The 26,092-nt window shown below is 55.6% G+C and overlaps 1 protein-coding gene across 8 annotated transcripts; it reads left to right on the top strand.

Moving 5' to 3' along the window:
* Positions 1-9,458: 9,458 nt before the first annotated feature.
* FURIN (furin, paired basic amino acid cleaving enzyme) lies at positions 9,459-26,021 on the top strand. 8 transcript variants are annotated; one of them, XM_067697376.1, is made up of 17 exons: positions 14,185-14,911; positions 15,166-15,320; positions 18,222-18,561; positions 18,941-19,039; positions 19,153-19,248; positions 19,570-19,698; positions 19,809-19,885; positions 20,162-20,250; positions 20,781-20,953; positions 21,398-21,610; positions 22,063-22,163; positions 22,285-22,388; positions 22,465-22,582; positions 22,694-22,873; positions 23,275-23,399; positions 23,498-23,608; positions 23,862-26,021. In XM_067697376.1, the coding sequence occupies exons 3-17, from the start codon at positions 18,385-18,387 to the stop codon at positions 24,446-24,448; spliced, it is 2,379 nt and encodes a 792-aa protein (XP_067553477.1). In that variant the 5' UTR covers positions 14,185-14,911; positions 15,166-15,320; positions 18,222-18,384; the 3' UTR covers positions 24,449-26,021. The 8 variants fall into 8 exon arrangements, with proteins under 8 accessions (XP_067553467.1, XP_067553509.1, XP_067553502.1 ...); XM_067697366.1 differs by lacking the exons at positions 14,185-14,911; positions 15,166-15,320 and adding an exon at positions 9,459-9,563; XM_067697408.1 differs by lacking the exons at positions 14,185-14,911; positions 15,166-15,320 and adding an exon at positions 9,537-9,558.
* Positions 26,022-26,092: the final 71 nt, after the last annotated feature.

Raw genomic sequence — 26,092 nt, 5'->3', positions numbered from 1 at the left:
ATGCTAAATTCTCCTCTGCTCAGGCCCCTTCATGAATATGCATGTCCCCTTAGCTTAGAAGTTTCCCAGTTTTGCTATTTGAAGAGATACTGCTTTGGGAAAGATCCCACTTGCTGCAAGTAATAAATCCTTCCCTCTTTGACTTGGTTGGGTCTTTTGGCTCTACACCCACCAAGAGGCGATCCCAGTTAGGGGGTAACACAGTGGGGAGCCTTCTATAGGACCCCAGAATTTCCCTGAGAGAAGGAATCCCACTTCCACCCACTATATGCGGCCTTTCCACAACCCCTCACCAAATGGATGCTCAGTTTCCACTTAAATGCCTCCAGAGACAGGGAACTCAGTTGGAAGGTTTGGAAATTCTAGGCATCTTTTACTTCTTCCTTGTGTTTTTAGGTAGATTCAGATTTTCTACAATGAAATCATTCATTCAACAAATATATATGGTGGGGTGATGAACTGGGAGATTGGGATTGACATGTATACACTAATATGTATAAAATGGATAACTAATAAGAACTTGCTGTATAAAAACAAAAAAACACCACAAATATTTATGGAGCCCCTACTATGTGCCAGGCACTGTTATAGCCATTGAGGAACAGCAATGAGCAAAACGGATATAAATCCCTGCTCACGTAGAGCTGACATTCTAGTGGGAGAAGAAAGGCAACAAACAAACAAATGAGGAGAATATAGTGTGTCCAATGAGGAAAAGTGCTGTGAGGCAAGGGAAGGGGAGTGGGGAGTGCTGTTTGCATTTTAACATACTGGAGGCAGTGAAGATGACATCTGAGCAAAGTCCTGAGAGAGGAGTGGTCACATGGGTGTCAAGGAAGAGAGGTCCAGACAGGGAACCGCCAGTGTAAAAGGCCCTGAGGTAGGAATGCAATTGGAGGGATAGAGAAACAGCAGGGAGGCCATGTGCTGCAGCCAAGTGAGCCAGGGGAGGACTGATGAGATGAGATCAGGTCAGGATGGCACAGGGTGGGATGGATGGTGCTTACATATGTATAGCTTTTGTAATGCAAGAAGACAAATTGGTTAAACAGGAAAGGATTCTAGTAGAAGCACAAACCCAGAAGAAAAGAGTACCCAAATCCAATCATGGTGAGCCAAGCAAAAACCACACAGGGAACTTCATGATGGGACCAACATTTCTGGAGCTCTAACAGTGCCTGGCATGTCACCTGGAGCCATAGGGACAGGCTAACTTAGTTTTTATTTATTTATTATTTATTTAATTTATTATTTTATTTTTGGCTGCATTGGGTCTTCATTGCTGTGCACGGGCTTTCTCTAGTTGCAGCGAGCGGGGGCTACTCTTTGCTCGGTGCATGGACTTCTCATTGTGGTGGCTTCTCTTGTTGCAGAGCTCGGGCTCTAGGCGCGTGGACTTTAGTAGTTGTGGCATGCGGGCTCAGTAGTTGTGGCTCACAGGCTTCAGTGGCTGTGGCACGCAGGCTCAGTAGTTGTGGCGCACGGGCTTAGTTGCTCTGCGGCATGTGGGATCTTCCTGGACCAGGGCTTGAACCCATGTCCCCTGCCTTGGCGGGCGGATTCTTAACCACTGCGCCACCAAGGAAGCCCTAACTTAGTTTTTATAACCATATTAATCTAGGAAAAGAGAAACCAAATTACCATGCGGGGTGAGAGGCATAACAGAAAGGGCTGGGCTTCTTGGGGCCTAGTAGGGTGTGAAGGGGAAGGGTGTTTGCATTCTCAGGCCTGGCTCCAAGGTGGGCATGGAGTGTGCCCTCCTCTGCTCCCTTGGGCCTGTGTATGCCTCCCGGGACCCTCACAAGGAGAGGGTCTCTGGCAGGCAGTGGGAGTACCCAGGCATTGAGGGCCAAGGCATTTGTTATACAAGCCTTAGCGTGAGTCAGCCCCAGCAGTCCGGTAGGCCCTGTGTGTCCTGATCCTTGAGGGCCATTCAAAAGGATGGCAGCCAGCTCCCAATAGAACTCAACTGGGTCATTGTCTTTGTCATTGAACTAATATGCAACTTCTGTTGCCCAGGAAGCATGGTAAGCTCAGACATGCTCTGTGACTTGCAAACTAAGCTTGGGCTGAGGCCTCAGCTTCAGGCCTACCTGACCGCCCTGTTTCTCCTGGACTTGGAGCTACAGGCTGAGGCTACAACAGGGAACACGGACAGGCCCAGGGCAGGGAATGAGCAAACAGGCATCGCCAGGAGAGGGGGTAGGAGAGAAAGTGAGGCAGGGCAGGAGTTGAGGGAGGTGGAAGGCCACGGGGAGGTGATGGCTACAGAGTCCACACTTTCACCCTGAGCCTGGCCCAACCCCAGCCCGGCACAGCTGCCCAGGGACCGTAGAAGAACATTCAGAACTCTCAGTCCTTCACCAGAAGCTGACAAAGTGTCACTGTTACAGTCACCCGTCATGGACATAGAGCATTATTGTCTAAATGGTATTTTTGGGGTGTGTGTGTGTATGTGTGTTTATTCACTTTGATATTGAGAGAGAGGAGGCAGGGTCACATAACAGGCTCAGCACACTTTCGCCCAGGACTCAGGGAGAGGGTCCCAGGGGGTCCACGCCCCCACAGGGACTGTCACCCACACACTCCCCTTCCTCCCTCTGCCCCAGACCCCATATATCCGGCCTGGCCCAGTCCAGCAGTGCTTAGCCAGGTGAGCAGTTATGGCCAGCACCTGATGGCAAAGAGTATAGTAAGGTCCCTGCCCCAGCTACCAGCTCTTCCAGTGATCACTGGGGTCAGCCTGACACAGGTTCAAATTCTGACTGTCCCATTTCCCATACATGTGATCTTGAGCAAGTTAATATTTAATCCCTCTAAGACTAAATGTTCTCATCTGTAAAATGGGTAGTGCTTACTTTATAGGGTTGTTTGGAAGATTACATAAAATCCTGCATGTAAAGCACTTAGTACAGGGACTTTTGTGGTGGTCCAGTGGGTAAGACTCTGAGCTCCCAAGGCAGGGGGCCCAGGTTCGATCCCTGGTTGGGGAACCAGATCCCATATGCATGCCGCAACTAAGAAGCCCGTGTGCCACAAGTAAGAAGCCCACATGCTGCAACTAAGACCCAGCAGAGCCAAAACAAACAAATATATATATATATATATATATATATATATATATAAAGCATAGCACGGTGCCAGCTCATAGCAAGTACTTGGTAAATGTTAGCCATCATGATTATTTTCATCATCATTACTGTCGGCATGACCACCTTACAATCTACTGTTCACACAGGATTTCACTGCCCAAGTCTGCATTTGTGTTTATGATGGCATTGGCATCAAGCAGTCCTTTTTAATTGCTGCTGGCTAACAAGAAAAGAACAGAGGTGGATTTAATGCATAAATGATGCACTGAAGCCAAGTGCAGCCCAAATGATGTAACAGCCCACTGTGCAAACAGAAGTATTGCAGTAATTCAAATAGAGAAAAGTAGTGGGAGAACTAAGTCATTCCCCAGCACATGGCAGCATCCACAGGCATGTCAAACTCAAAAGGAAATCTACTCTTACTGGTCAGTTTGGTTTCAGCCAAACAACATCATCCTTCCCATTAAACTAATATTGTCACTTTGAATTGTATTGGGTTTGTAGTTTTGTTTATTTATTTTTGCATTCTCTGTCCCTTTTTAAAAAATTTTTATTGAAATATAGTTGATTTACAGTGTTATATTAGTTTCAGGCGTATAGCAAAGTGATTCAATTATATATATACAATATATATATACATATATATATATTCTTTTTTATTTTTATTTTTTTTATTTATTTTTAAATTGGCTGCACCACACAGCATGTGGGATATTAGTTCCCCAACCAGGGATCGAACCCACATACCCTGCATTGGAAGCACAGAGTCTTAATCACTGGACTGCCAGGGAAGTCCCTATATATTCCTTTTTAGATTCTTTTCCATTATACATTATTAAAAGATATTGAGTATAGTTCCCTGTGCTATTCATTAGGTCCTTGTTTGTTATCTATTTTATATATAATAGCGTGTATCTTTTAATCCCTTGTTTATTTTTATTATGTAAACTTCTCCAGAATGTACTGCTAAGTAAAAAAACAAATTGTAATATGCTACCTTTTGATTAAAAAAAGGGAAGTACAAGAATAGAGAGAGATAAATGTGTGTGTACATATAATTTGGGGGGTTTTGTTTGTTTGTTTGCAGAAAGAAATACTGGAAGGATAAATCAGATCTAATAAAAATTGGTATTCAAGGGACCTCCTTGGTGGTCCAGTGGGTAAGACTCCACGCTCCCAGTGCAGGGGGCCTGGGTTCCTCCCTGGTTGGGTAAGTAGACCCCACATGAATGCCGCAACAAAGAAGTCCGCATGCAGCAACTAAAAATCCCGCATGCTACAACTAAAAGATCCCACATGCTGAGACTAAGACCAGGCACAGCCAAAATAAATTAATAAATTAATTATTTTTTAAAAATTGGTACTCAAGTGTGGAAGGGGGCTGCACAGAAGGGGCAGAGGTATGAGCAAGATTGCTTTATGTGTATTTTTCTGTATAGTTTTTTGTTTGTTTGTTTTTCGGGGTTTTTTTTTGCGGTACGCGGGCCTCTCACTGTTGTGGCCTCTCCCGTTGCGGAGCACAGGCTCCGGGTGCAGGCTCAGCAGCCATGGCTCATGGGCCCAGCCGCTCCGTAGCATGTGGGATCCTCCTGGACCGGGGCACGAACCCGTGTCCCCTGCCTCGGCAGGCGGACTCTCAACCACTGCGCCACCAGGGAAGCCCTCTGTATAGTTTTGACCTTTGACTCATTTTGGCCTGATGGTTGCATGACAACTATAAGGAGTATACCTAATAAAACAAAAATAATTTACACCTCAATCAGCATTGGGGAGGCTGCAGGGGTCTCTTTCCCATGAAGGGAGTGTACAGGACTCAGATTTGAGACCCATGTCAATGATAAAGAGCCCTATCGCGGGACTTCCCTGGCGGTTCAGTGGTTAAGACTGTGCGCTTTCACTGCAGGGGGCACGGGTTCCGTTCCTGGTCAGGGAACTAAGAAGACTGGCCCTGCCCAGGATTCTATGAGAGGACTTGGTAGTGATGTGGCCTGACCGCCAGGCACCCCTTAGCGAGCACTGCCCACTCATGTGCCTGAAATGGGTTCTAGAGCCTCCAGTCCCCAAGCAAGCATTGGGGTGTGGGGTGGCAGCTGCCACCAAGACCCCACCAGCCTCAATCAGCCTGGTCCCTTTGCCCCAGCGGCTGCCCACATTTTCTGCGTGTCATGATGTGAACATGTCGGGAAGCACTGCCTCAGAGGACCGTCTGCTGACCTCTGATCCCAAAGGAGCAGGCAGCTTGCAAAATGGTTACAAGGCACCTCATGTGCCACCGAGGGACCAGGCCACACCAAAGGCTGCTTTCAGCACAGCAGCAATGCAAGGAGGCTGGCCGCTCTCCTCCTAGGAAAAAAAAAAAATCACCTAACGGCACCAAAGAAGGGCCACAGGGAGGGCAGAGATTTCATCCACGAATGCCTGGGTTTGGGCCAATGCAGAAGAGTTAGAAGACTCCACAGCCAGCCCACTGAAAGAGTGTGCCTGCCTCAGAAGGAAGGAGGGTGTCATTTAATCATAGTAGCTACCACTGCGGACCAGACGCTGTGCTGAGTGAGTACTTTACAGGTATCACCTGATGGGCTGGGTATTTTTTACCCCAGTTTACAGATGAGGAAACTGAGGCCCTGAGAGGTTAAGTAATTTGCCCAGGGATTGGGGGTAGCATTCAAGCGAGTGTCAGGGCTGGGCTGGTAACAGCACACTGTATGGGGGGAAGGGCAGCTCTGTGGTTCTGCAGCACACACCCTATAGAAACATCAACATTACGACTGGGAGAGTGCAGGTGAACAAGTCTTGTCCAAGAAAAAGTAAAAGGTGAATCACAGCTGAGCCACCCACATCACGGTGCCTTGGGAATCGGCATCTGATTCAGCCCTTGTTCACCCTCTTCTAGAGGCAGAAAGCTGAGTGGTTTAAGTGTGTGTGTTCCCCAGGTTCAAATCCTGGATCTTCCTCTTCCTGTGACTCCAAGCAGGCTCTCAAGGCCTCAGTTTCCTCATCTGTAAAATGGGAATAACAATGGTGCCCAGCTCAGGTTGCTATGAGAAGTAAAGGGGGCAGTGAGAGGAAAGCACATAGCAGGGTGCCTGCCAGGGAATGAGCGGTGAGTGCTCTGGGAGTTTTACTGTTAACTCAGGGCAATCCCTTTTTGCCAAGTCTGAAGCTAAAGATGCTGACAGGGATGTAATTTAGGGAGAAGCACCTGAACCCACCCAAGCGGTTGGGCAGTGGGGCCCCAGGCCTGGCTGCCCTGGCCAGCTCTTGGCCTGAGGAGGTTCTGCCTTCCCAGGGCAGACAAGTGGCCTGGCTCCCGTCCATCCTTCCCAGGCCTGCTCCCTGCTCAGGAGCCCACATATCCGCCTAGTGGTTATGAGAGTCACCCTGACGTCCCCAAGCCAGACCCCTCACCCCACATGTAACATGGGAGGGTCACAAATGGTGCCTCCTGCACAGAATAGTCGTGGGGCTCCCACTCTTACCCTCACCCCCCCATGACGTGTCTTCTCCCCATGGTAGTCAGAGGGGCCTTTGAAAAGGCCCAAATTAGTAAAATTCCTCCAAATTGCCCATTGTTCAATTCAGCATCCAGCCCAGCCTGCCAGATGCTGCATGGTCTAGCCTTGCCCAGCCCTCTCATCCCAGCTATTCCCACTGTCACCCTCTCCCACGGCACTCCGGAGAAGTGTCTGCTCTCCAAGTGCACAAGCTCACACACCAGGCCCATGCACCCTGGTTTCCTCTGCTCACTGCCTGGGACTCCCTCTCTCCAGATCTTCACTCCTTTGTCTCTTGCTTAAGCCTCTGCTCAAATATCACCTCCTCGGAGAGGCCTTCCCTGACCATCCCAGGAACAGTAAGTATCCTCCCCTCCCCCAGGCACTACTACACCCCCCTCTGCTATTTTTGTTCCAGAGTACTTACCAGGATCTGAACTTCTCTTATAAACTGGCTTAGTTACCTGCTGTCTGCTTCCCTCACAACGGGAGCACTGGAGGAGGTCCCGCCCCACACCCAGTCAATGTCCGAGGAAGGAGTGATTGAAATGCCTGGTGCACAATCAACTCTCCACAGACAGAGATTTTTATTGTCACACATCCCCATGCTAGGCCTCTCCTTGCACGTCTTCCTCACTCTGGACTTCTGAGACCCTCGGTGGAGGTCTCCATCAGCTAAAAAGCACTTGGACTGTCCTCGAGACGCCTCTCATTGTTTGCCGCCCCCAGGTCTCCCTCCTGGGCATCTTGGCACCCCTCCCTGCTGAGTGCACCCCCCTGGGCACGGTCGATTCTGGCAACTTTCCCGTGCACCCAGCTCCTATAAAGGCTCTCCGCTCCCCAGCTGTACCAGCCCCACTGAGGGATAGCACCCGCCCTCCTCCAGGTATTAACTGGCTTTTCCCCCAGGAGTGTTTGTTTTAGGGATTAATGGTAGTGGAGGAGCCTGTAATTTCCAGATTCATCTGTTCCTTTCCTGGCAGCCAGCACTACATTTGTTTTTTTTTTTTTCCCAAGCCCCTGATAATACCTTTCCAGACACGTTAGTTTGAACAGCATCATCCAATGCAAAAACTCTCCAGTGTTTCCTCTAAACCAGCGGACAGGCTCTCGCTGGCTTCATGGAAAGAAGTCGGAGCTGAATGTTCTCAGCATCCCTTTTCCTCCTTCCTTAGGCCCATGATCATTTTCTTTTTCTTTTTTGCGGTACGCGGGCCTCTCACTGTTGTGGCCTCTCCCGTTGCGGAGCACAGGCTCCGGACACGCAGGCTCAGCGGCCATGGCTCACGGGCCCAGCCGCTCTGCGGCATGTGGGATCTTCCCGGACCGGGGCACGAACCCGTGTCCCCTGCATCGGCAGGCGGACTCTCAACCACTGCGCCACCAGGGAAGCCCCATGATCATTTTCTTTTTTGCTGTTTCCTTTTTAAGTACTGCAGTGACCACCACCCCTCCCCCCATTCATCTGGCACAGTCAAGAAATGGCTACTCCATGTTAGTAAATTTCCAAAATAATGCCTTTCAAGCACTAAAACGTTAAACAATGAAATACATTTTAAAACAGCTTTATTGACATATAATTGACATGCTATAAACTGCACATATTTAAAACGTACAACTTGATCCATTTTGACGTTTGTGTGTACCCATGGAATCATCACCACAATCAGGATAATGAACATATCCATCACTCCCCAGAGATTCCTCCTGCCCCGCCCCTCTGCCCCCAGCCACCACTGATCTGCTGTCTAAATACATATTTAACGCGAAGCTGGCTCACTCACTTCCCCACCTCAGTAAACAGAGTGCGATCAATGTGATTGTTCCTTTCCTCAATTCAGCATTATCATTAACGTTCCTGAGACCGATGTCCTCAGGCGTCGTGGAGATACATAAGCTTGTTTGCCCTGAACACTAAATGGCCCCATTTGTCGCATTGCCATGCCAGGCGGTTTGGGGTTTGGGAATTTTCTCCCTTGCTGCCTGCTGTCTCAGTGCATAGTTCCCAGCAGACAACCCCTGATGCCTGAAATCCCGGCACACCTACCGTCTCCTGCACCACTCCCAGCCCTCACTCTGGACCAGTGGTTCTCAGCTGGGGGCAATTTTACACGCCCCCCTCCAGGGGACGTTTGGCAATGTCTGGGGACACTTTTGGTTGTCATAATGGGGGTGAGGTGCGACTGGCCCCTAGTGTTTAGAGACCAGGGATGTTGCTAAACATACTACCATGCAAAGGACAGTTCCCAGAACAAGAATAACCTGGCCCAAGATGTCAATAGTGTGAGGTTGCAAAATCCTGTTCCAGTAACAAAACTGATAGGAAAATTCAACAAGAAGTCATGTTAACTGTTTTACTTTTTTGTATCAAGAGGGAGAAGGAAGGGCAGAGCTTGTTGGAGCTGCAAGGCCAGAAGGGAGGGTGAAGCTTCAGGAAGATACTGTCATGTCTCAGAGGTGGTCGCTGGCTTCCTGAGGACAAGTTCTAACGGACTCAGCTTGAGGTCCCAGGGCCCAGCATTCAGCAGGTGCCCAATGAATGTCTGCCAGACTAGACTGCACCCAAAGCACCTATTTGGTGCCCAATTGTGGGTAGCACTGCCTGGGCACTGAAGGCAAGGCAGAAGACACAGAGCCAGCAGAAGGGAAACATTAAGCTGACCAGTGACTTGGGGAGGCGGCAGAGCCAGCAGGTGAAAGGTAAGTGCGGAGCTAGCCCAGTAATTGGGAACATGAGAAGGGCTGACGGTGCTGCAATCCTGTCCCAGTGTGACCAGATACATCACCACCACATCACTTCTAGCTCCTCCCCCCACCCACACAGACACCCTGTTTTCCTGTCCTATAAAGGAGGTTTTCCCAAAGTGGTTTAGCCAGAACTGGAAGGGCCCTGCCCAGTGATGGGATAGGAGGAGGCTGACTGTTGCCCCAGCAGCGTTCAGGAGGGACCCCAGCTGTTCTGGAGCTAGATGGTGAAGTATGGGCATGCTTTATTCAGTTTTGCATGACTTAAAATTTTAATTATCTTATTCTAAAAGTTATTGTAGAAATTCCTGAAAATGCAGGTAAGCAAAAAGAAGACAACAAAAAGCTCTCAAATCCCACCCTTTTAGAGAAAATACCAATTAAATTTTGTTGTCTGCTCTTCTATGCATGTGTGGATGTGGTGCAGACATTTTGATTAAAACCAGGTGTGGGGGGACTTCCCTGGCAGTCCAGTGGTTAAGACTCTGCGCTTCCACTGCAGGGGTCGTGGGTTCGATCCCTGGTCGGGAACTAAGATCCTGCATGCCGAGTGGTGCAGCCAAAAAAAAAAAAAAAAGAAAAAGAAAAAAGAAAAAACCCAGGTGTGGGTGCTGCTGCGAAGGCTTTGTTTGAGGTGCCTGAGAGTGGGGCAGAGATTTTGAGAGAAAGGGTCCCCCGGAGCACTCCAAGGGGACAGTGGCAGTGCCTGAGGTAAGGGTGACTGGGTGGATTTTACCATAGGACAACGGTTGCTCTTGGGAGTCTCCCAGGTTAGCCCCAAATCCAAGGATAAAGAGAGTCCTGGCTGGCTAGACAGCTCCTCTGGCCCCCTGCTGGGAAGGTGGGAACTGGTCACAGCCCCTTCCTCCCTCAGGCCTTACCCATCAGGCCCTGCTCCACCCCACAGGTCACCCCCCAACAAGTCTGTTGCTAGACTTCTGTCACGTGGTGCCTCCTGTCCTATTAACTGCTGTGTAAAACTGATAACTGTGATCCAGAGGCCCCTGGGCTCTTAGGTCCCCAAGTCAGTGGACCTGGGCTCTGCAGGCAGTTTATTTCCTTCTGGCTTTTAAGGCCTCAGACAAATTGTTGGGAGTGATAAAGAGAACAAAACCTGCCCACAGGACTTGCTCCAGGAGAAAAAGAAAGAAGTTGGCTAGCAGTCACCAGCTGTGGCAAGCTGGGATTCTCTCCAGAGGGCTTTTCGCAAGGAGGGTGTCTTCCACATTCTTTTTCTCTTTTGCTTTTTTGGGGTTTTTTGGCCACGCCGCATGGCATGAGGGATCTTAGCTCCCTGACCAGGGATTGAACCCTTGCCCCCTGCAGTGGAAGCACAGAGTCTTAACCACGGGACCACCTGGGAATTCCCTCCACATTCTTTTTAACAACCGAATCGTTATAAAGTACAGTTGTATGGGAAACCCTAAAATAGGAGCAAGACTAAGGTGGAGATCCTCCGGGGCAAGGGCTCACTCTCTCGGTCCTCTCCTCTCTCCTCCCCTCAGTGATGCACCTCTGAGCAACAGTTGAAAGAATTCTCCTTATGCCAAAGGCAGGATTGGAGGGGCAGGCTGGCGGGAGAAACTGGGAAGCTCCAGTGCCTCTGCTGGGTGGCAGCCGTCTGAGACAGGGCTAGCCCCTCCTCCCCCTCAGACCCACTGAGGCTCCCCTGGGGCCAGCCTCCAGGATGGGTGGGGCACCTAGAGGCAGACAGGATTGCTTTCTTTCCGGGTTGACCTTTCTTGTAAGTCTGAGGACAAGGGGGAAGGGCACTGCGGGACTCCGAGGCTAGATGGAACCAGCTCTGTCCCTGTTTCCCCTAAATAGGGATCTCTTGCTCACAGACTTAGGAAGAACCGTGACTCACTTCCTGCCTAGGTCTGACTGAAGAAGTATTGTTTTCCCAACTGTGGCTGATGCTGCTAGTTGGGGCCACCCCAGGGTGGCCCCTAGGAGTCTTTGCTCCCTGTGGGGGGCAGTTCCCATTCCAAGAGGGGGCCAACTGGACTTATCTCCCGGCTCAACTTTTGTTTTTTTGGATACGCGGGCCTCTCTCCGCTGTGGGCTCTCCCGTTGCAGAGCGCAGGCTCCGGATGCGCAGGCTCAGCGGCCATGGCTCACTGGCACAGCTGCTCCGCGGCATGTGGGATCCTCCCGGACCGGGGCACGAACCCATGTCCCCTGCATCGGCAGGCGGACTCTCAACCACTGCGCCACCAGGGAAACCCCCGGCTCAACTTTTAGGACCCAACATTCTTCCCTGAGTTTCTGGTTTTTGCACTGTTTGTACAGGTGCCCAAACAGTACCTTATCCCACTAGTTGAATATTATCTCCATTTTACAGAGGGGTAAATTGAGGCTCTGAGAATTAAATAACTTGTCTAAGGTGGCAAAGTATAAAATAGTACTGCAGGGTTTTGAACGCAGGTTTGCTGGTTGACTTGTCACCTAGTGAGTTACTTTACGAATGTTACTTAACTTCTCTGGGCCTCAGTTTCCTCCTCCATAGATAGTGATACATGAAAGATCCCTAAAGGAAAATTGTATCCACCTTGCAGGGTTTGTGGTAAGGATGAAATAATTTAACACACGGAAAGAGCTGAGAACCACTCCTCGCTCTGAGAACATGCTCTGCAGTGTTCGGTGCTCGTTTTTGTCATTATCCCCAAACCGGTGTTGAAGAGGTCACAGGATAATATTGTTCTGCCAGGTTATCTCAAAGCGAGCAGGAAAGGATGGGCAGAGACTGCTCTGCGACCTTGGAATAACCCAGCCTGGGGAGCTTTTGGCCACATTTCCCCTCTTTTCTCTCTCAGCTCAAGCAGTGGTGGCCTCGGCCAAGTAGCACAGACGTTTTCTAGGGCAGGGACCCAGGGAGGGAGAGGAGCCGGCTGGTATATTGCAAGTAGCTCAGATTCAGGCTCTGCCAAAGCCCTAGATCTCTTCCAGGCTCTGAGGCCTACTAGTTGTGGTATCTTGGGCAAATTATTTAAACCTTGTGCACCTCAGTTTCCTTATCTGTAAAATGGGATTAATAATGTCAGCCTGAAAGGATTATGTAGATTAAATAATGTACATGAGAAGGAGATAATATAAAATGACTGGCCTGGTGCCTGGCAGGCGGTTGGAGTTAAAAAAAAAAAGTTTTTAAAAAATTAAAAGGGGATGGGCTACTTGTTCTGCTCATCCACCTGTCTATATAAATGCAAATAAAATCGTGAGTCCTCTAACTGTAGGCGACGAGGAGGTTTGCCCAGGCGCGCTGAAGCCCGACCTCAGATGGGGTACCCCAGGTGCGTCATCCCAGGGCACTTAACTCGGTCGTGCCCAAACTCGTGGCTTAGGAGTGGGGAAGTGAGGGGAGAAGGCCAGCTTCCCCAGAATCCGGCCGAGACTGGGCTTGGAGTGACGCCTCGAGCCCTTCCCAACCCCTGCCAGGAGTTCCGAGTTCGGGTCTCCGCGGCCGCCGGCCCGGGGAGCTCGCGGCGCGAAGAGCCGAGCCCGGGGCGGGGGTGCGGGCAGTGGGGCCTGGGCGACGCGCCGGGCGGCCGCGAGGGCTTTGGGATCGCTGGCCCCACTTCCTACCTGCCCCGACCGGGAGCCAGAGGCAGTGGGCGCCCCGGAAGGCCGCAAGGCCGCCGCTCGGAGCCCGGAGCTCGGGGGCTGCGGCGCTCCGGCCCCGAACGCGGGCCCGGGGCCGGGCGGCATGGGCGGCGCGGCGGGCCAGGGCGGCGGGACGGCTGCGGCGGCTGCTGGGGAGCGCGGAGGTGGCGCCGCGAGGGGGAGGGGGCGCGGCGGCGGAGGAGGAGGAGCCCGGGCCGCCGCAGCCGCTGACAGCGGCCCGAGTAAACAAGCCGCGCCGCCGCCGCGGCCCGGCCGCTGCCCCCGCCCGCGCCGGAGCCGGAGCCGAGGCCGAGGCCGAGCCCTGCCCTGGTCGCCGGCCCGGCCGAGGCCGCGCCGCCGCTCCTCCCCGCCTCCGCGCGGTGACGCTGCTGCCGGGCGCGGGGACCGCGTCGAGCCCAGGCCCCGCCGCCGGTCTCTCCGCTCGGCCGAGGGGCGCCCGAGCCGCCGCGGCGCTCGCCTGGAAAAGTTTCCCCGCCCGGGCTCCCTAGGGTAAGCGGCGAGGGCGCGGGGCCCGGTGGAGGCAGCGCGCCGGGAGCCGGGCCCGAGGCGAGCCGGCCGGACTGGGCCGCTCTGCCCGAGGAGCTGGCTCCGCGGCCCGGGCGCGCAGGCGGGGGAGGGTCGGGGTCGCTGGCGCGGAGGCAGCCCGGGCCCGGCTGCCCGTCCGGCTTTCGAAACTGGCCCCCGGGCCGGCCCCGAGGGTGAAGCCGCGGGGAGCAGGAAGGGCGCCCCGCAGCCCACCTGAGAGCGTCGGGCCCGGCTTGGCTCCCAGCCCTTGTAGGTGCCGGTACTTTTCCGCTTGGGGCCGGGGCAAGCCCTCTGACCTCAGGAAGCGCCAGCGGGGCCCCCGCTGGGGGCGGGATGGCGAGAGAATTCCAGAGGCGCCGGGTGCTCCCGCCTCCGGGCCGTCCTTCGGGGGCCGCCGCCGGCTCGCCCACTCCGCGGCTGGGGAGGGCCTGCGCTCCCGCCGGGGGAGGGGAGGAGCGGCTGTTCGCGAGGCGGAGGGGATTATTCACCGCCCGGGCCTCGTCCCCGCCTGCACACCTGAGCGGCGAGACACTCAGGTGCGGGATCCGCGGGCGCTGGGAGGCTGGCTCAGGTAGGTTCCGGGGCTGCCTCCCGCGGAGGCCTGGCCGAGACCCCTGCTGCCCCCGTGGGGTGGCTGGACTGAGGGGCGGCCTGCTTGCCAGACAGGTCTTACAGCAGTCACTTGTCAGGTCAGTACCTGCTCTCCCCGCCATCCTCTAGACCCTTGCCCCTGGGGGTGCAGACTCTCCTCCACCGGAGGGTGTCAGAATTCTTTCTGACTTGGGAAGTGGGAGGGGAACCCAGGTGATGTGGCCTAGTTAGGGCTGGGCAGCTGCTGGCCAGGTGTGGGCACAGCATAGGAGAGTAGCCAAGCCTGACCCGTCTCAACCAGAGTGGCCGAAGTTTTACGATATCCTATATTGGGCTTCCACATAAGATTTGATTTTTTAAAGATTCTGTGGCTTTAAAAAAAAGTTTGAAAACCTCTGGTCTAGCAGTTTTTACCATCTAGGAAACTGAGGCCTAGAGAGAGGAAGTGACTTAAGATCACACAGAAAATGAATAAAGATTGGAATTCAGAATTTCAGCGCAGCCTTCAGTGCCTGTTACAGGACCTGGCTTGGTGTCTCTTTGCTGGAAAGAGAGACGGGACCAGGTTTCCCAGGCAGCCCTGTCCACGCCAGACCCCCAGTGCCTGGGAAACAGCAGCTGGACCTGGGGGAGGTTCAGTTTGGGTGCCTCGGAGTGGGTGTCTGTGTCAGGAGGTTCCTGGGACTGGAGAAAAGAGCTTTGACCTAGAACACAGCCACAAAGAGCACCCACAGGTCTCTCTGTGGCCACAGCCTGGAGCTGACTCCCATGTGAGAGGGCCTCACAGGAGGCTGGAACTACAGCAAGCCTCCGGGTTTGAGCCGAACTGGGACTCAGAGGGTGAGTCAGAGTCTGGGATGGGGGTGGGGAGAAGCCCATTCATTCATTGTTCTCAGTGCCTGCTGTTTTAGGAGAGGGTCCTCCCTCCCTCCCTCCCTCCTTCCCTCCCTCTCTCCCTCCCTTCCTCCCTCCCTCCCTCCCTCCTTCCCTCCCTCCTTCCCTCCCTCTCTCCCTCCCTCTCTCCCTCCCTCCCTCCCTCCTTCCCTCCCTTCCTCCCTCTTTCCCTCCCTCCCTCCCTCCCTCCCGCCCTCCAGGATGCTGAGGCAGGGCTGTCTGGAGGCTTCAGGCTCTGTGGAAGCCATATCTACGGCTCACCGTGGCTGGGGATGCTGAGCAGATGAAGCCTGGTCCTTTCTTGGGGAATTGTTTGGTTGTGCCTGAAGCCCGCTTTCTTTTTGGGTGCTGCAAGGTAATTAAATAATCACCTTTACGACCAAGCAACTGCAGCTCCATCCACAATGTCCCGGAACTTGGGCTGGACGCAGATGAACCCAGTCTTGATTTGGGAGTTCCAGTACGGCTCACAGCACTGTGGTCAGGAGATGGTCTTTCTTGACATCTGGACCCAAGAGGCTGCTCTTGTGGCAAGAAGGGGAGAAGAGGGCTTGTTTCTATCTGGCTCAGCCCCTAGGGCTCCACATCCTCTGTTAAATGAGGGGCTTGGGTTTCCTTCACCCCCTAGGGCTGAATGTCTGGCTGCCCAGCCATTGCTCAGACCAGCTTTCCGGAACTTGGTCACCCAAGGCATCATGGGGCTGTGGCTTCCAGGCCTGTCCGGGAACCCTATGGACTCTGCCCATCCAGGGTGAGGAGGAGCTGCATTGTGGATGCCTCCTGCCATCAGCTGTCAGGTTATTTTGGTGTAAACTGAAAATACTCCAGGAATTGTGTGTTGAGTCTCTCCAGCCTGCAGGGTGGGACTGCAGCAGGAGCAGGCAGGGAGGCTGACTGTGGCTGAGGGCAGTCTCTGGAAAAGGAGTGTTCCCAGTGGTGAGCCCGCCTGTGCAGCTCTCCGGGGCCCGGGTGAGATGGGGAGCTTCATTTTGCCGTCCAGCAGAGTGGCCTCCTTTGGGGCTGGGCCCTGGGAGTGGTGGGGGCATCCGGGGCCATGTAGGCAGGCGCTCTGCTCAACAAGCTTGGCACTGAGGCGGGACACCTCTGGCAGCCCCACGGGGACCTTCCCCAGCTTCTCCCCACCCCAGGGGCTTGGCTTCTGGCTAGCCAGGGGCCCTATGTGGGGACAGTTATGTGGCCCCAGGCAGAGAGGTCCTGCTGTCTGTTTGCTGAAGGAGGAAAAACAACACTCGGACTATTGATTCAGCTTCACCTTGGCGCTCCTGGCTCAGCAGCTAGTGTTTGCCCTGGCTGCCCGGGCTCAGATTACGCAAGGCTGGTGGGTGTGGAGCGACCAAGGGGGCTGCTGGAGGCCTGCAGGCCAGGACTGGGTGGCCCCAGCGTTTCCCAGGAAACTATAAAAAAAGAGCCTGAGCCCCTGACTTTGCTGATGGTCTGGGCCAAAGAGGGAGGGTGAAGCCACTGCGATCCCCTCTCCCCGTGCTCAGCCCCCAAAGCCCCCATCCCACCTTAGGTTACCCACTCTTTCTTGCCAGGGGCTGTGGGTCTTTGCAGGTAACTCCCTATGGCTGGTTCTCCTTTGCTGAACTAGGAAGCCCTAGCGAGCTGTGTAGACACCGCCCATTAAAAAACTTTAAAAAGCCAACATTTTATTCCTTTATAAAATATACCTGGGTAATTTGGAAAATATACATGACACAAAAGAAAATAACAATTACTCATAATTCTCACCACCTTGAGAGAACCACTGTTAGCATGTGTCCTTCCAGATTATGTTTTGTGGTTTTATATAAATATACATGTATAAATAGTTTTTTAAAAACAAAACGGGATTATAGGTACCTACTGCTTCATAACCCACTTTTTTTTTTTTTTTTTTTACGGTACGCGGGCCTCTCACCGTTGTGGTCTCTCCCGTTGCGGAGCACAGGCTCCGGACGCGCAGGCTCAGCGGCCATGGCTCGCGGGCCCAGCCGCTCTGCGGCATGTGGGATCCTCCCAGACCGGGGCACAAACCCACGTCCCCTGCATCGGCAGGTGGACTCTCAACCACTGCGCCACCAGGGAAGCCCTGTAACCCACTTTTTTAAAAAATAATTAATTAATTAATTTTTGTCTGCATTGGGTCTTCATTGCTGTGCGCGGGCTTTCTCTAGTTGTGGCGAGCGGGGGCTCCTCTTCGTTGTGGTGCGAGGACTTCTCATTACGGTGGCTTCTCTTGTTGTGGAACCTGGGCTCTAGGAGTGCAAGCTTCAGTAGTTGTGGCACGAGGGCTTAGTAGTTGTGGCCCACGGGCTTAGTTGCTCTGCGGCATGTGGGATCTTACCTGACGAGGGCTCAAACTCTTGTCCCCTGCAGTGGCAGGAGGGTGTTTTTTTTTTTTTTTTTTTTTTGCGGTACACGGGCCTCTCACTGTTGTGGCCACTCCCGTTGCAAAGCACAGGCTCCAGATGCGCAGCCTCAGCGGCCATGGCTCACGGGCCTAGCCGCTCCACGGCATGTGGGATCTTCCCGGACCGGGGCACGAACCCGTGTCCCCTGCATCGGCAGGCGGACTCTCAACCACTGTGCCACCAGGGAAGTCCCTATAACCCACCTTTTTAAAAAAATAATAAAAATAATTAATTAATTTATATTTGGCTGCATTGGGTCTTTGTTGCTGCGCACGGGCTTTCTCTAGTTGAGGCGAGCAGGGGCTACTCTTCGTTGCGGTGTGCGGGATTCTCATTGCGGTGGCTTCTCTTGTTGCAGAGCACGGGCTCTAGGCACATGGGCTGCAGTAGTTGTGACATGCGGGCTCAGTAGTTATGGTTCGCGGGCTCTAGAGCGCAGGCTCAGTAGTTGTGGCACACGGGCTTAGTTGCTCCGCGGCATCTTCCCAGACCAGGGCTCGAACCCGTATCCCCTGCATTGGCAGGCGGATTCTTAACACTGCGCCACCAGGGAAGTCCCTAACCCACCTTTTTGACTTTAATTCTGGCAAGCATTTATTCAGTTGTTGCTTCTTTGTTTTGAGGGACTCAAGTCTTGGTCCTCTTCATCCCACTTCCGTATTCTTACGTGTGGAGGCGGTCCTTCTGTCCATCTATCCGGCTCACCTTGGGGGCCTGGATTTTCACCCCTCCCCGCCAGAGCCCCTTTCAGGCCTGGAGTGAGCCGTGGGGTGGGAAGGCAGCTTTAGTGTGTGGCTGGGGAGCGACTGACTCTCCCTCTTCTCCTCCCTTGTTCCTCTCAGAGCCGGCAGCCCTCATCCTCCCCGCGCAGTCCCGCCCATCTTGGTCCCATGCCCCCGCCAGTCAGCCCCGGGCCACAGGCAGTGAGCAGGCACGCGGGAGCCGAGGCCCTGTGACCAGGCCAAGGAGACGGGGGCTCCGGGGTCCCGGCCACCTGTCCCCCCCATGGAGCTGAGGCCCTGGTTGCTATGGGTGGTAGCAGCAGCAGGAGCCTTGGTCCTGCTGGCGGCCGATGCCCGTGGCCAGAAGGTCTTCACCAATACCTGGGCCGTGCGCATTCCTGGAGGCCCAGCCGTGGCTGACAGTGTGGCACGCAAGCATGGCTTCCTCAACCTGGGCCAGGTAGGTGTTCTTCCCTCCTGCTGGCCGAGGCATAGGACATCGCCAGGGGGTGGGGCCAATGAGGGCAGGGGTTCCAGCACCCAGAGCAGGAACTCTGGGGCTTGTCTTCTCAGGGGCATCTGGGTAGTAGGCATGTTATGGGTGGCTTGTCCTGCCCTTGGGCTTCTAGCCTAGGTTGCTCAGTGGACCAGTGTATCCCAGGGGGGTGAGTCCCCCTCGGCCCCCTGCACCTCCTTGCGGGGTCCTGGGCGGGGAGCAGATGCCCACCACCCCCTGCCGTGGTGAGCCTCCCCTTGCAGCCGGTTGTCCACCCCCATCCCCCGCCTCCATGGGGACTGGCAGATGGAAAGCCCGGCTCAGTCTCCCTGCTCTGTTGCAGATCTTCGGCGACTATTACCACTTCTGGCATCGAGCGGTGACAAAGCGGTCCCTGTCACCTCACCGCCCGCGGCACAGCCGGCTGCAGCGGGAACCTCAAGTGAGTGCGGCCCCAGCCCCTCCTGCTGCCACCCTTCCCTTTCCGTTCTCAGGAGGCCTCGCTCTCCCTCCCCGTTCCTCCAGCCACACCATCTCTCCCTCACTCCCTCACAGGTACAGTGGCTGGAGCAGCAGGTGGCAAAGCAACGGACCAAACGGGACGTGTACCAGGAGCCCACGGACCCCAAGTTTCCCCAGCAGTGGTACCTGGTACGTTGCCTCCCTGGCTGCATCCATCCATCCACTGAGGGGTCCCGTGAGTGGGTGAGGCTGACTTCAAGGCCTCCTGTCAGTCTTCCTCTGTCTGCTGAGTGATCTTTCTCCAGCCCATCCTGCTGAGCCCTGGGGAGCACCCTCCCAGAGTTCTTTATAATTCCATGAGCCCAGACAATCAGTGGTGGCATTTGAGGAGTAGGGGCGGGTGGAGAAGGAGCTTTTGGGGGTGGCAAAGGGATTCTCCAAGGTTCTAGTAACCTCACCCAGCAACCACATCTCGTAAGTGCTGGGTGACGGGGGTGGGTGTCTCTGCAGTCTGGTGTCACCCAGCGGGACCTGAACGTGAAGGAGGCCTGGGCCCAGGGCTACACGGGGCGTGGCATCGTGGTCTCCATTCTGGATGATGGCATCGAGAAGAACCACCCGGACTTGGCAGGCAATTATGTGAGGAGGTCGGGGAGGGAGGTAGCCATCCCTGGTGAGGGGAGTCCAGGGATGGTTCTGTTCTGCTGGTGTGTTCAGGCTGACCCTGATAATGGCCATGTCCTTTCCAGGATCCTGGGGCCAGCTTCGATGTCAATGACCAGGACCCTGACCCCCAGCCTCGGTACACGCAGATGAATGACAACAGGTAAGAATCTGCTTCCCTTCTGTTTTCCGCTGAGGAAGCAGATGTGCCCTTCCTGAGAGGCTGAAGTCTTTTCCATAGTCTTGGTCTAGCTGGGGCTCTGAGGGAAGGTTCGGTCTGAGTGGAGGTGGCCATAGGCCAAGAGGAGTGGGGGGGTGTGGTCTGTGTACAGATGTGGGACAGCAAAGGTAGAGGGGTGTGCATGTGGCCCTTCCTGCTCCTCAGGCTGCACCCACCATGCTCTGTCCACTGTTAATGCTGTGCTCTTGGCCCCGGCAGGCATGGTACACGGTGTGCAGGCGAGGTGGCCGCAGTGGCCAACAACGGTGTCTGTGGCGTAGGCGTGGCCTACAATGCCCGTATTGGAGGTGGGTGTAGGCCTTGGCCACCCGGTCTTTGGGACGACCCTTCCAGTGGGATTCTTCTCTGTTCACTTCCCATCTACCCAGTGTCTGCCACTTTCCTGCTGTGGATCCTTTTGACTGCACGGCTCTTCTTTAGAGCGTTCTTAGTAACTCAAAAAAGCTGAACCCCCTGTGCTGGTGGCCCTGTGCTGTGGGGTGGAGGGAGTGTTTCTTAGCAGGAGTCTCCCTAACTCCTCACTGTCCACTCCGAGTCCTTACATGGCAGGCCTTGATCACCATGCTCCTTTGGGACCCCAGAGACTCATCCTAGTCCAGAATGTGTAGTTGGGGCCCAGGGAGCTCTCCCCTTTTCCCCTGCATCTTGTCTTCGAAAGGCAGAGGCTGGCCAGGGAGTTAGGGGCTCAGGGTTTCCCAGCACCGTCCTCTGCCCTCCCCTGCCCATCCTCTGGGTGCAAGGCTGGGTGTGCTCCAGGGAGTGCTCCTGGCAGCTGGACCCACGCAGCATCCCTCTCCCCGCCCCCCTCCATGACCAGGGGTGCGCATGCTGGACGGTGAAGTGACAGATGCGGTAGAGGCACGCTCGCTGGGCCTGAATCCCAACCACATCCACATCTACAGCGCCAGTTGGGGCCCCGAGGACGACGGCAAGACCGTGGATGGGCCAGCCCGCCTTGCTGAGGAGGCCTTCTTCCGGGGGGTCAGCCAGGTGAGGTGGGGGTCCTGGCCCCACCCTAGAAACCAGGCCCAGCCTCTGGGGGCAAACTAGGCGCTACCTTTTCCATACTTCTTTGTTTTTTTCTGTTCCTATTTATTTATTCTTGTGTTTAATTTTAATTTGTACAAAGTTTGTTTATTAAATGTTATTAAAATGTTAAGGAACTAGAAAGACAGAAAAAGAGAAAAGTAAATACTAATTACCCATAATTCCACCCTTTGGAATCACCACTCAGAGCATTTTGGTTGGTGGTCTGGGTCTCTTTTTTTTGTGCAAAAAAGGTTGAGATCCACCAGGGGTCTCCCAGGGGAACAGAGGCTGGATAGAGAGTCCCCGGAGAAGGAGGCTCCATCCTTCTCAGTCTCGAGCAGCATCTTCCTGCCAGGCCTCCCCCAAGTCCTGTTCTCGAGTGACCCCGGCCCACTCTGTCCACAGGGCCGCGGGGGGCTGGGCTCCATCTTTGTCTGGGCCTCTGGGAACGGGGGCCGGGAACATGACAGCTGCAACTGCGACGGCTACACCAACAGCATCTACACGCTGTCCATCAGCAGCGCCACGCAGTCCGGCAACGTGCCCTGGTACAGTGAGGCCTGCTCGTCCACGCTGGCCACAACCTACAGCAGTGGAAACCAGAACGAGAAGCAGATCGTGAGTCCTGCCCCGGGGTGGCGGCTGGGGAAACGGGGCTGCTTGCTGGCTCTGCCCGGGGCCCCCTTTCCGACCCCATCTGCCTTCCACCCGCCCGTGGCTGGGTGGTGGTGGCTAAAGCATCATGGGATGTGGGCTAGGGAGCTCTCCAAGACTCCTGGAGACTGTGGAGCCATCGGTGAAGCCCCTGAGAAGACTCTCCTTAAAAATATGCATTGCTCTTAATGATCGCCAACCTTCAGTTCAATCCTCTCATTCCTCGGGAAAGGGCCAGGCATCGGCCTGTCTACAGCAAGTTAGCAAGGCAGCAGGTGGGACCAAGGTTTCTTGGCCCTGGCTCCCCAGTCCTGTTTATGGTGCTTAGGGCCTGTGGACAGAGGGAGGGCAGGCAGGTGGCCCCCCTCTGGTGCCCTCCCCGCGTTACAGGCCCAACATCATTGTCCTCCTGGTAGGTGACCACTGATCTGCGGCAGAAGTGTACGGAGTCTCACACAGGCACCTCTGCCTCTGCCCCCTTGGCAGCGGGCATCATCGCTCTCACCCTGGAGGCCAAGTAAGTGGGTGGGGGCTGAGGCGCAACCCTGTCCCCACCAGCGCCCCCTGCCAGGCAGGCCTTGGTCTCCAGCTTCTCTCCGAAGAGACAGACCCCAAGCCTCTCCGTCCCTCCTCTGCAGTAAGAACCTCACCTGGCGGGACATGCAGCACTTGGTGGTACAGACCTCAAAGCCAGCCCACCTCAATGCTAACGACTGGGCCACCAATGGTGTGGGCCGCAAAGGTGAGGACAGAGCTGGATTGGGGGTTGCGGGGGCCCTGTGTGCCCCCCAGCTGACTCCGCCTTCCCTGCCCCACAGTGAGCCATTCGTATGGCTACGGGTTACTGGACGCAGGTGCCATGGTGGCTCTGGCCCAGAACTGGACGACGGTGACCCCCCAGCGGAAGTGCATCATCGACATCCTCACTGAGCCCAAGTGAGGGCTGGACCCAGGCTGGGAGGGGGCAGGTGGGACCTGAGGGGCGCAGGGGTGCCCGCTCGTCCCCCTGGGCCAGGCTGATAGACCATCACGGTGCTCTCTGCGCAGGGACATCGGGAAGCGGCTGGAGGTGCGGAAGACTGTGACCGCCTGTGTGGGGGAGCCCAGCCACATCACGCGGCTGGAACACACTCAGGCGCGGCTCACCCTGTCCTACAACCGCCGCGGTGACCTGGCCATCCACCTGGTCAGCCCCATGGGCACCCGCTCCACCCTGCTGGCCGCCAGGTGCTTGCCCTCTCCTCTGTCCAGCTTGTCCTGTCCCTCACATCCACGTGCATTCGTTCATTCACTCACACAGCCCTGAAGGGCACCAAATACTTTTCCACTGTTGGCATTTTGGGAAGGATGGTTTTTGTCCTATGGGGCTGTCCCATGTTGCGGGAATCCCTGATTCTGCCCATTAAATGCCATGTCTGTGTGCCTTCCCATGTGTAGTACCCTTGCACATTTCCAGAATCTTCTGGTTGAGAACATTTGGCGTCCTGGGAAACACCCAGCAGGCACTTCCAGCCCAGCGGGGTTCTGCTGCACCGGGGGAGGGGGTGTGGTCCGTGTGCTGTGGGCTCGGTGTCGCCTGGCTGGGGTCTGCCGAGGCCTCAGGCAGCCATGTGCACCTTCCTCCCCAGGCCGCACGACTACTCTGCAGACGGGTTTAACGACTGGGCCTTCATGACGACCCATTCCTGGGACGAGGACCCCTCTGGCGAGTGGGTCCTGGAGATAGAAAACACCAGTGAAGCAAATAACTATGGTATTGGGGGTGCTCGAGGGCTGGGGATGGAGGAGGGGCGCTGGCGGAGTCTGGGGTGCCGGGCGTGGCTTCTGACTTTTGCTTCCCCCCTCAATTAGGGACACTGACCAAGTTCACCCTCGTGCTGTACGGCACGGCCCCCGAGGGGCTGCCCACACCTCCTGAGAGCATCGGCTGCAAGACCCTCACGTCCAGCCAGGCCTGTGTGGGTCAGTCGTGGGTGCTGCAAGGGCTTGGGAACCTGAGGCTGGGGACAGAGGACGCCTGTCCTAAAGGAGGAAAAGGGGTGTGAAGGGATGCTGGGACCCCAGGGTGACCACAGTCCTGGGGCAGGTGGGAGCTCCTGGGGACAGCGGTGACTGCCTGGGGCTGCAGGTCCACAGGCTGCCACTGTCGTGGGGCTCAGGGCCCAACAGCCATGGGCGGCTTGGCTGACGCCCACCTTCTGCCCCGTGCCGGCAGTGTGCGAGGAAGGCTTCTCCCTGCACCAGAAGAGCTGTGTCCAGCGCTGCCCTCCAGGCTTCACTCCCCAAGTCCTCGACACGCACTACAGCACCGAGAACAACGTGGAGATCATCCGGGCCAGCGTCTGTGCCCCCTGCCACGCCTCGTGTGCCACGTGCCAGGGGCCAGCCCCCACAGACTGCCTCAGCTGCCCCAGCCACGCCTCCCTGGACCCTGTGGAGCAGACGTGCTCCCGGCAAAGCCAGAGCAGCCGAGAGTCGCCACAGCCGCAGCAGCCGCCACCCACGGAGGTGGAGGCAGAGCCGCGGCTGCGGGAGGGGCTGCTGCCCTCACACCTGCCCGAGGTGGTGGCCGGCCTCAGCTGCGCCTTCATCGTGCTGGTCTTCGTCACTGTCTTCCTGGTCCTGCAGCTGCGCTCGGGCTTCAGCTTCCGAGGGGTGAAGGTGTACACCATGGACCGTGGCCTCATCTCCTACAAGGGGCTGCCCCCCGAAGCCTGGCAGGAGGAGTGCCCGTCCGACTCAGAAGAGGACGAGGGCCGGGGCGAGAGGACCGCCTTTATTAAAGACCAGAGCGCCCTTTGACGAGCGCCTACTGCCCGCCCCTTCGAGCCCATCCCCTCCTGGGGCACTTTTTAATTCACCAAAGTATTTTTTTATCTTGGGACTGGGTTTGGACCCCAGCTGGGAGGCAAGAGAGGCAGAGACGGCTTCCCACCCTACCCTTGGGCCCCCCGGCTGCCTGAGGTGGGACCCCAGGACCAGCTGGGGAGCAGGGGAGGGCCTCTGCCCACCCCCAGCACGCCTGTGTGTGGAGAAAGGAGTGAAACCTTTAGGGCAGCTTTCCAAGGTCCAGGCCCCAGCCAGAGTTCCCTGCGGAGTGAAGAGGGGCAGCCCTTCCCTTATGGGATTCCTGACTCGGGCTGCAGTTCTCGCCCCTTCCCTGTCCCTCTAAAGCAATAATGGTCCCCATCCAGGCAGCAGGGAGGCTGGCCTAGGGGGTATTTGAAGGAGGAGGCCACCTCTCTAAGGGCTTTTGCATCCCTGACCCCGTCCCGCACCTCTGGTGAGCCTCGGGCGGAAGCAGTAAGCAAAGGAAGGGACCAAGGCAAGGCAGGCACTTCCAGGGTGCACACGTGTGTGCACACATGTGTGTGTCCCTTTGCCCACCTCCACTACAGCTGGCTGCCTGCTGAGCGAGGCTGGCCCAGCCCCGTGCTGGTGTGCTGACCACCCTTCCCTCTCTGGCACCCTTTCCTCCTGCCAGGGCCCAAGTCCCTGTTTTCTGAGCCCGGGGCTGCCTGGGCTGTTGGCACTCACAGTCCCGGAGCCCCTGGGTGGGTGGTGGGAAGGGACGGTGGCCCAGCCGGCCTCTCCCGCCTCCCACCCGATGCTGCTTTCCCCTGTGGGGATCTCAGGGGCTGTTTGAGGATATATTTTCACTTTGTGATTATTTCACTTTAGATGCTGATTTTTTTTTTTTTTTTTTTTGGTATTTTTAATGGGGGTAGCAGCTGGACCATCCACCTTCCCACACCCACTGTCCACCCTGCTGTTCCCCCCGGCTGCCCTGGCCCTGAGGTGTGGGGGTCTGCAGCGTGTTGCTGAGGAGTAGCTGAGCCCCGGGTTCTGAAGAGGCAGGCCAGGCCAGGCGGGCCCTAGGAAAGGAGGAGTACGATAGAAGGGGCAGGCTGTCGTCCATTTCAGATGGGGCTCCTCGTGCCAAGGGCTCATGGGTCAGTGGTTCTCCAAGTGCCAGGGGTGGGCAGGCAGTGGCACTGAGCCCCCTCCAACACTGTGCCCTGGTGGAGAAAGCACTGACCTGTCCTGCCCCCCAAGGCCCCCTCTTCTGACGTGCCTTTTGTACCCCTCCCATTAGGACAATCAGTCCCCTCCTGTTTGGGAGCCCCCTTTTCTTTCTCTCCCCTAGCCCCTCCTGACACCCAGCCACCTGCCCAGGGGCACCCCCGCCTCTCCCACCCCCCCCCCACCCTTGTGGCCAGCCCAGCTGGTTTTGTAAGATACTGGGTTGGTGCACAGTGATTTTTTTTTTTTTTCTTGTAATTTAAACAGGCTCAGCATTGTTGGTTCTATTTAATGGACACGAGGTAATGTTAGAGGTTTTAAAGTGATTAAACGTGCAGACTATGCAAACCAGGCCTGGTCTCCAGTGTGGTGATGTTCTTCCCAGGACCTGGGGCTGCGTCCAGGATGGGGTGCGGGTGAGGG

This window comes from Pseudorca crassidens, chromosome 1 (assembly GCF_039906515.1).
Source record: "Pseudorca crassidens isolate mPseCra1 chromosome 1, mPseCra1.hap1, whole genome shotgun sequence".
In the NCBI taxonomy this organism is placed as follows: domain Eukaryota; kingdom Metazoa; phylum Chordata; class Mammalia; order Artiodactyla; family Delphinidae; genus Pseudorca; species Pseudorca crassidens.
Note: the sequence above shows the minus strand (reverse complement) of the source record. Positions and strands in the feature narration are given on the sequence as shown.

Bases quoted from the DNA above. Each gene is read 5' to 3' on its own strand.
- FURIN (XM_067697366.1), top strand. From the start codon at position 18,385: ATGGAGCTGAGGCCCTGGTTGCTATGGGTGGTAGCAGCAGCAGGAGCC. The intron at 22,389-22,464 runs GTGAGGACAGAG...CCTGCCCCACAG, and splicing joins CAATGGTGTGGGCCGCAAAG to TGAGCCATTCGTATGGCTAC. The intron at 22,583-22,693 runs GTGAGGGCTGGA...CTCTCTGCGCAG, and splicing joins GACATCCTCACTGAGCCCAA to GGACATCGGGAAGCGGCTGG.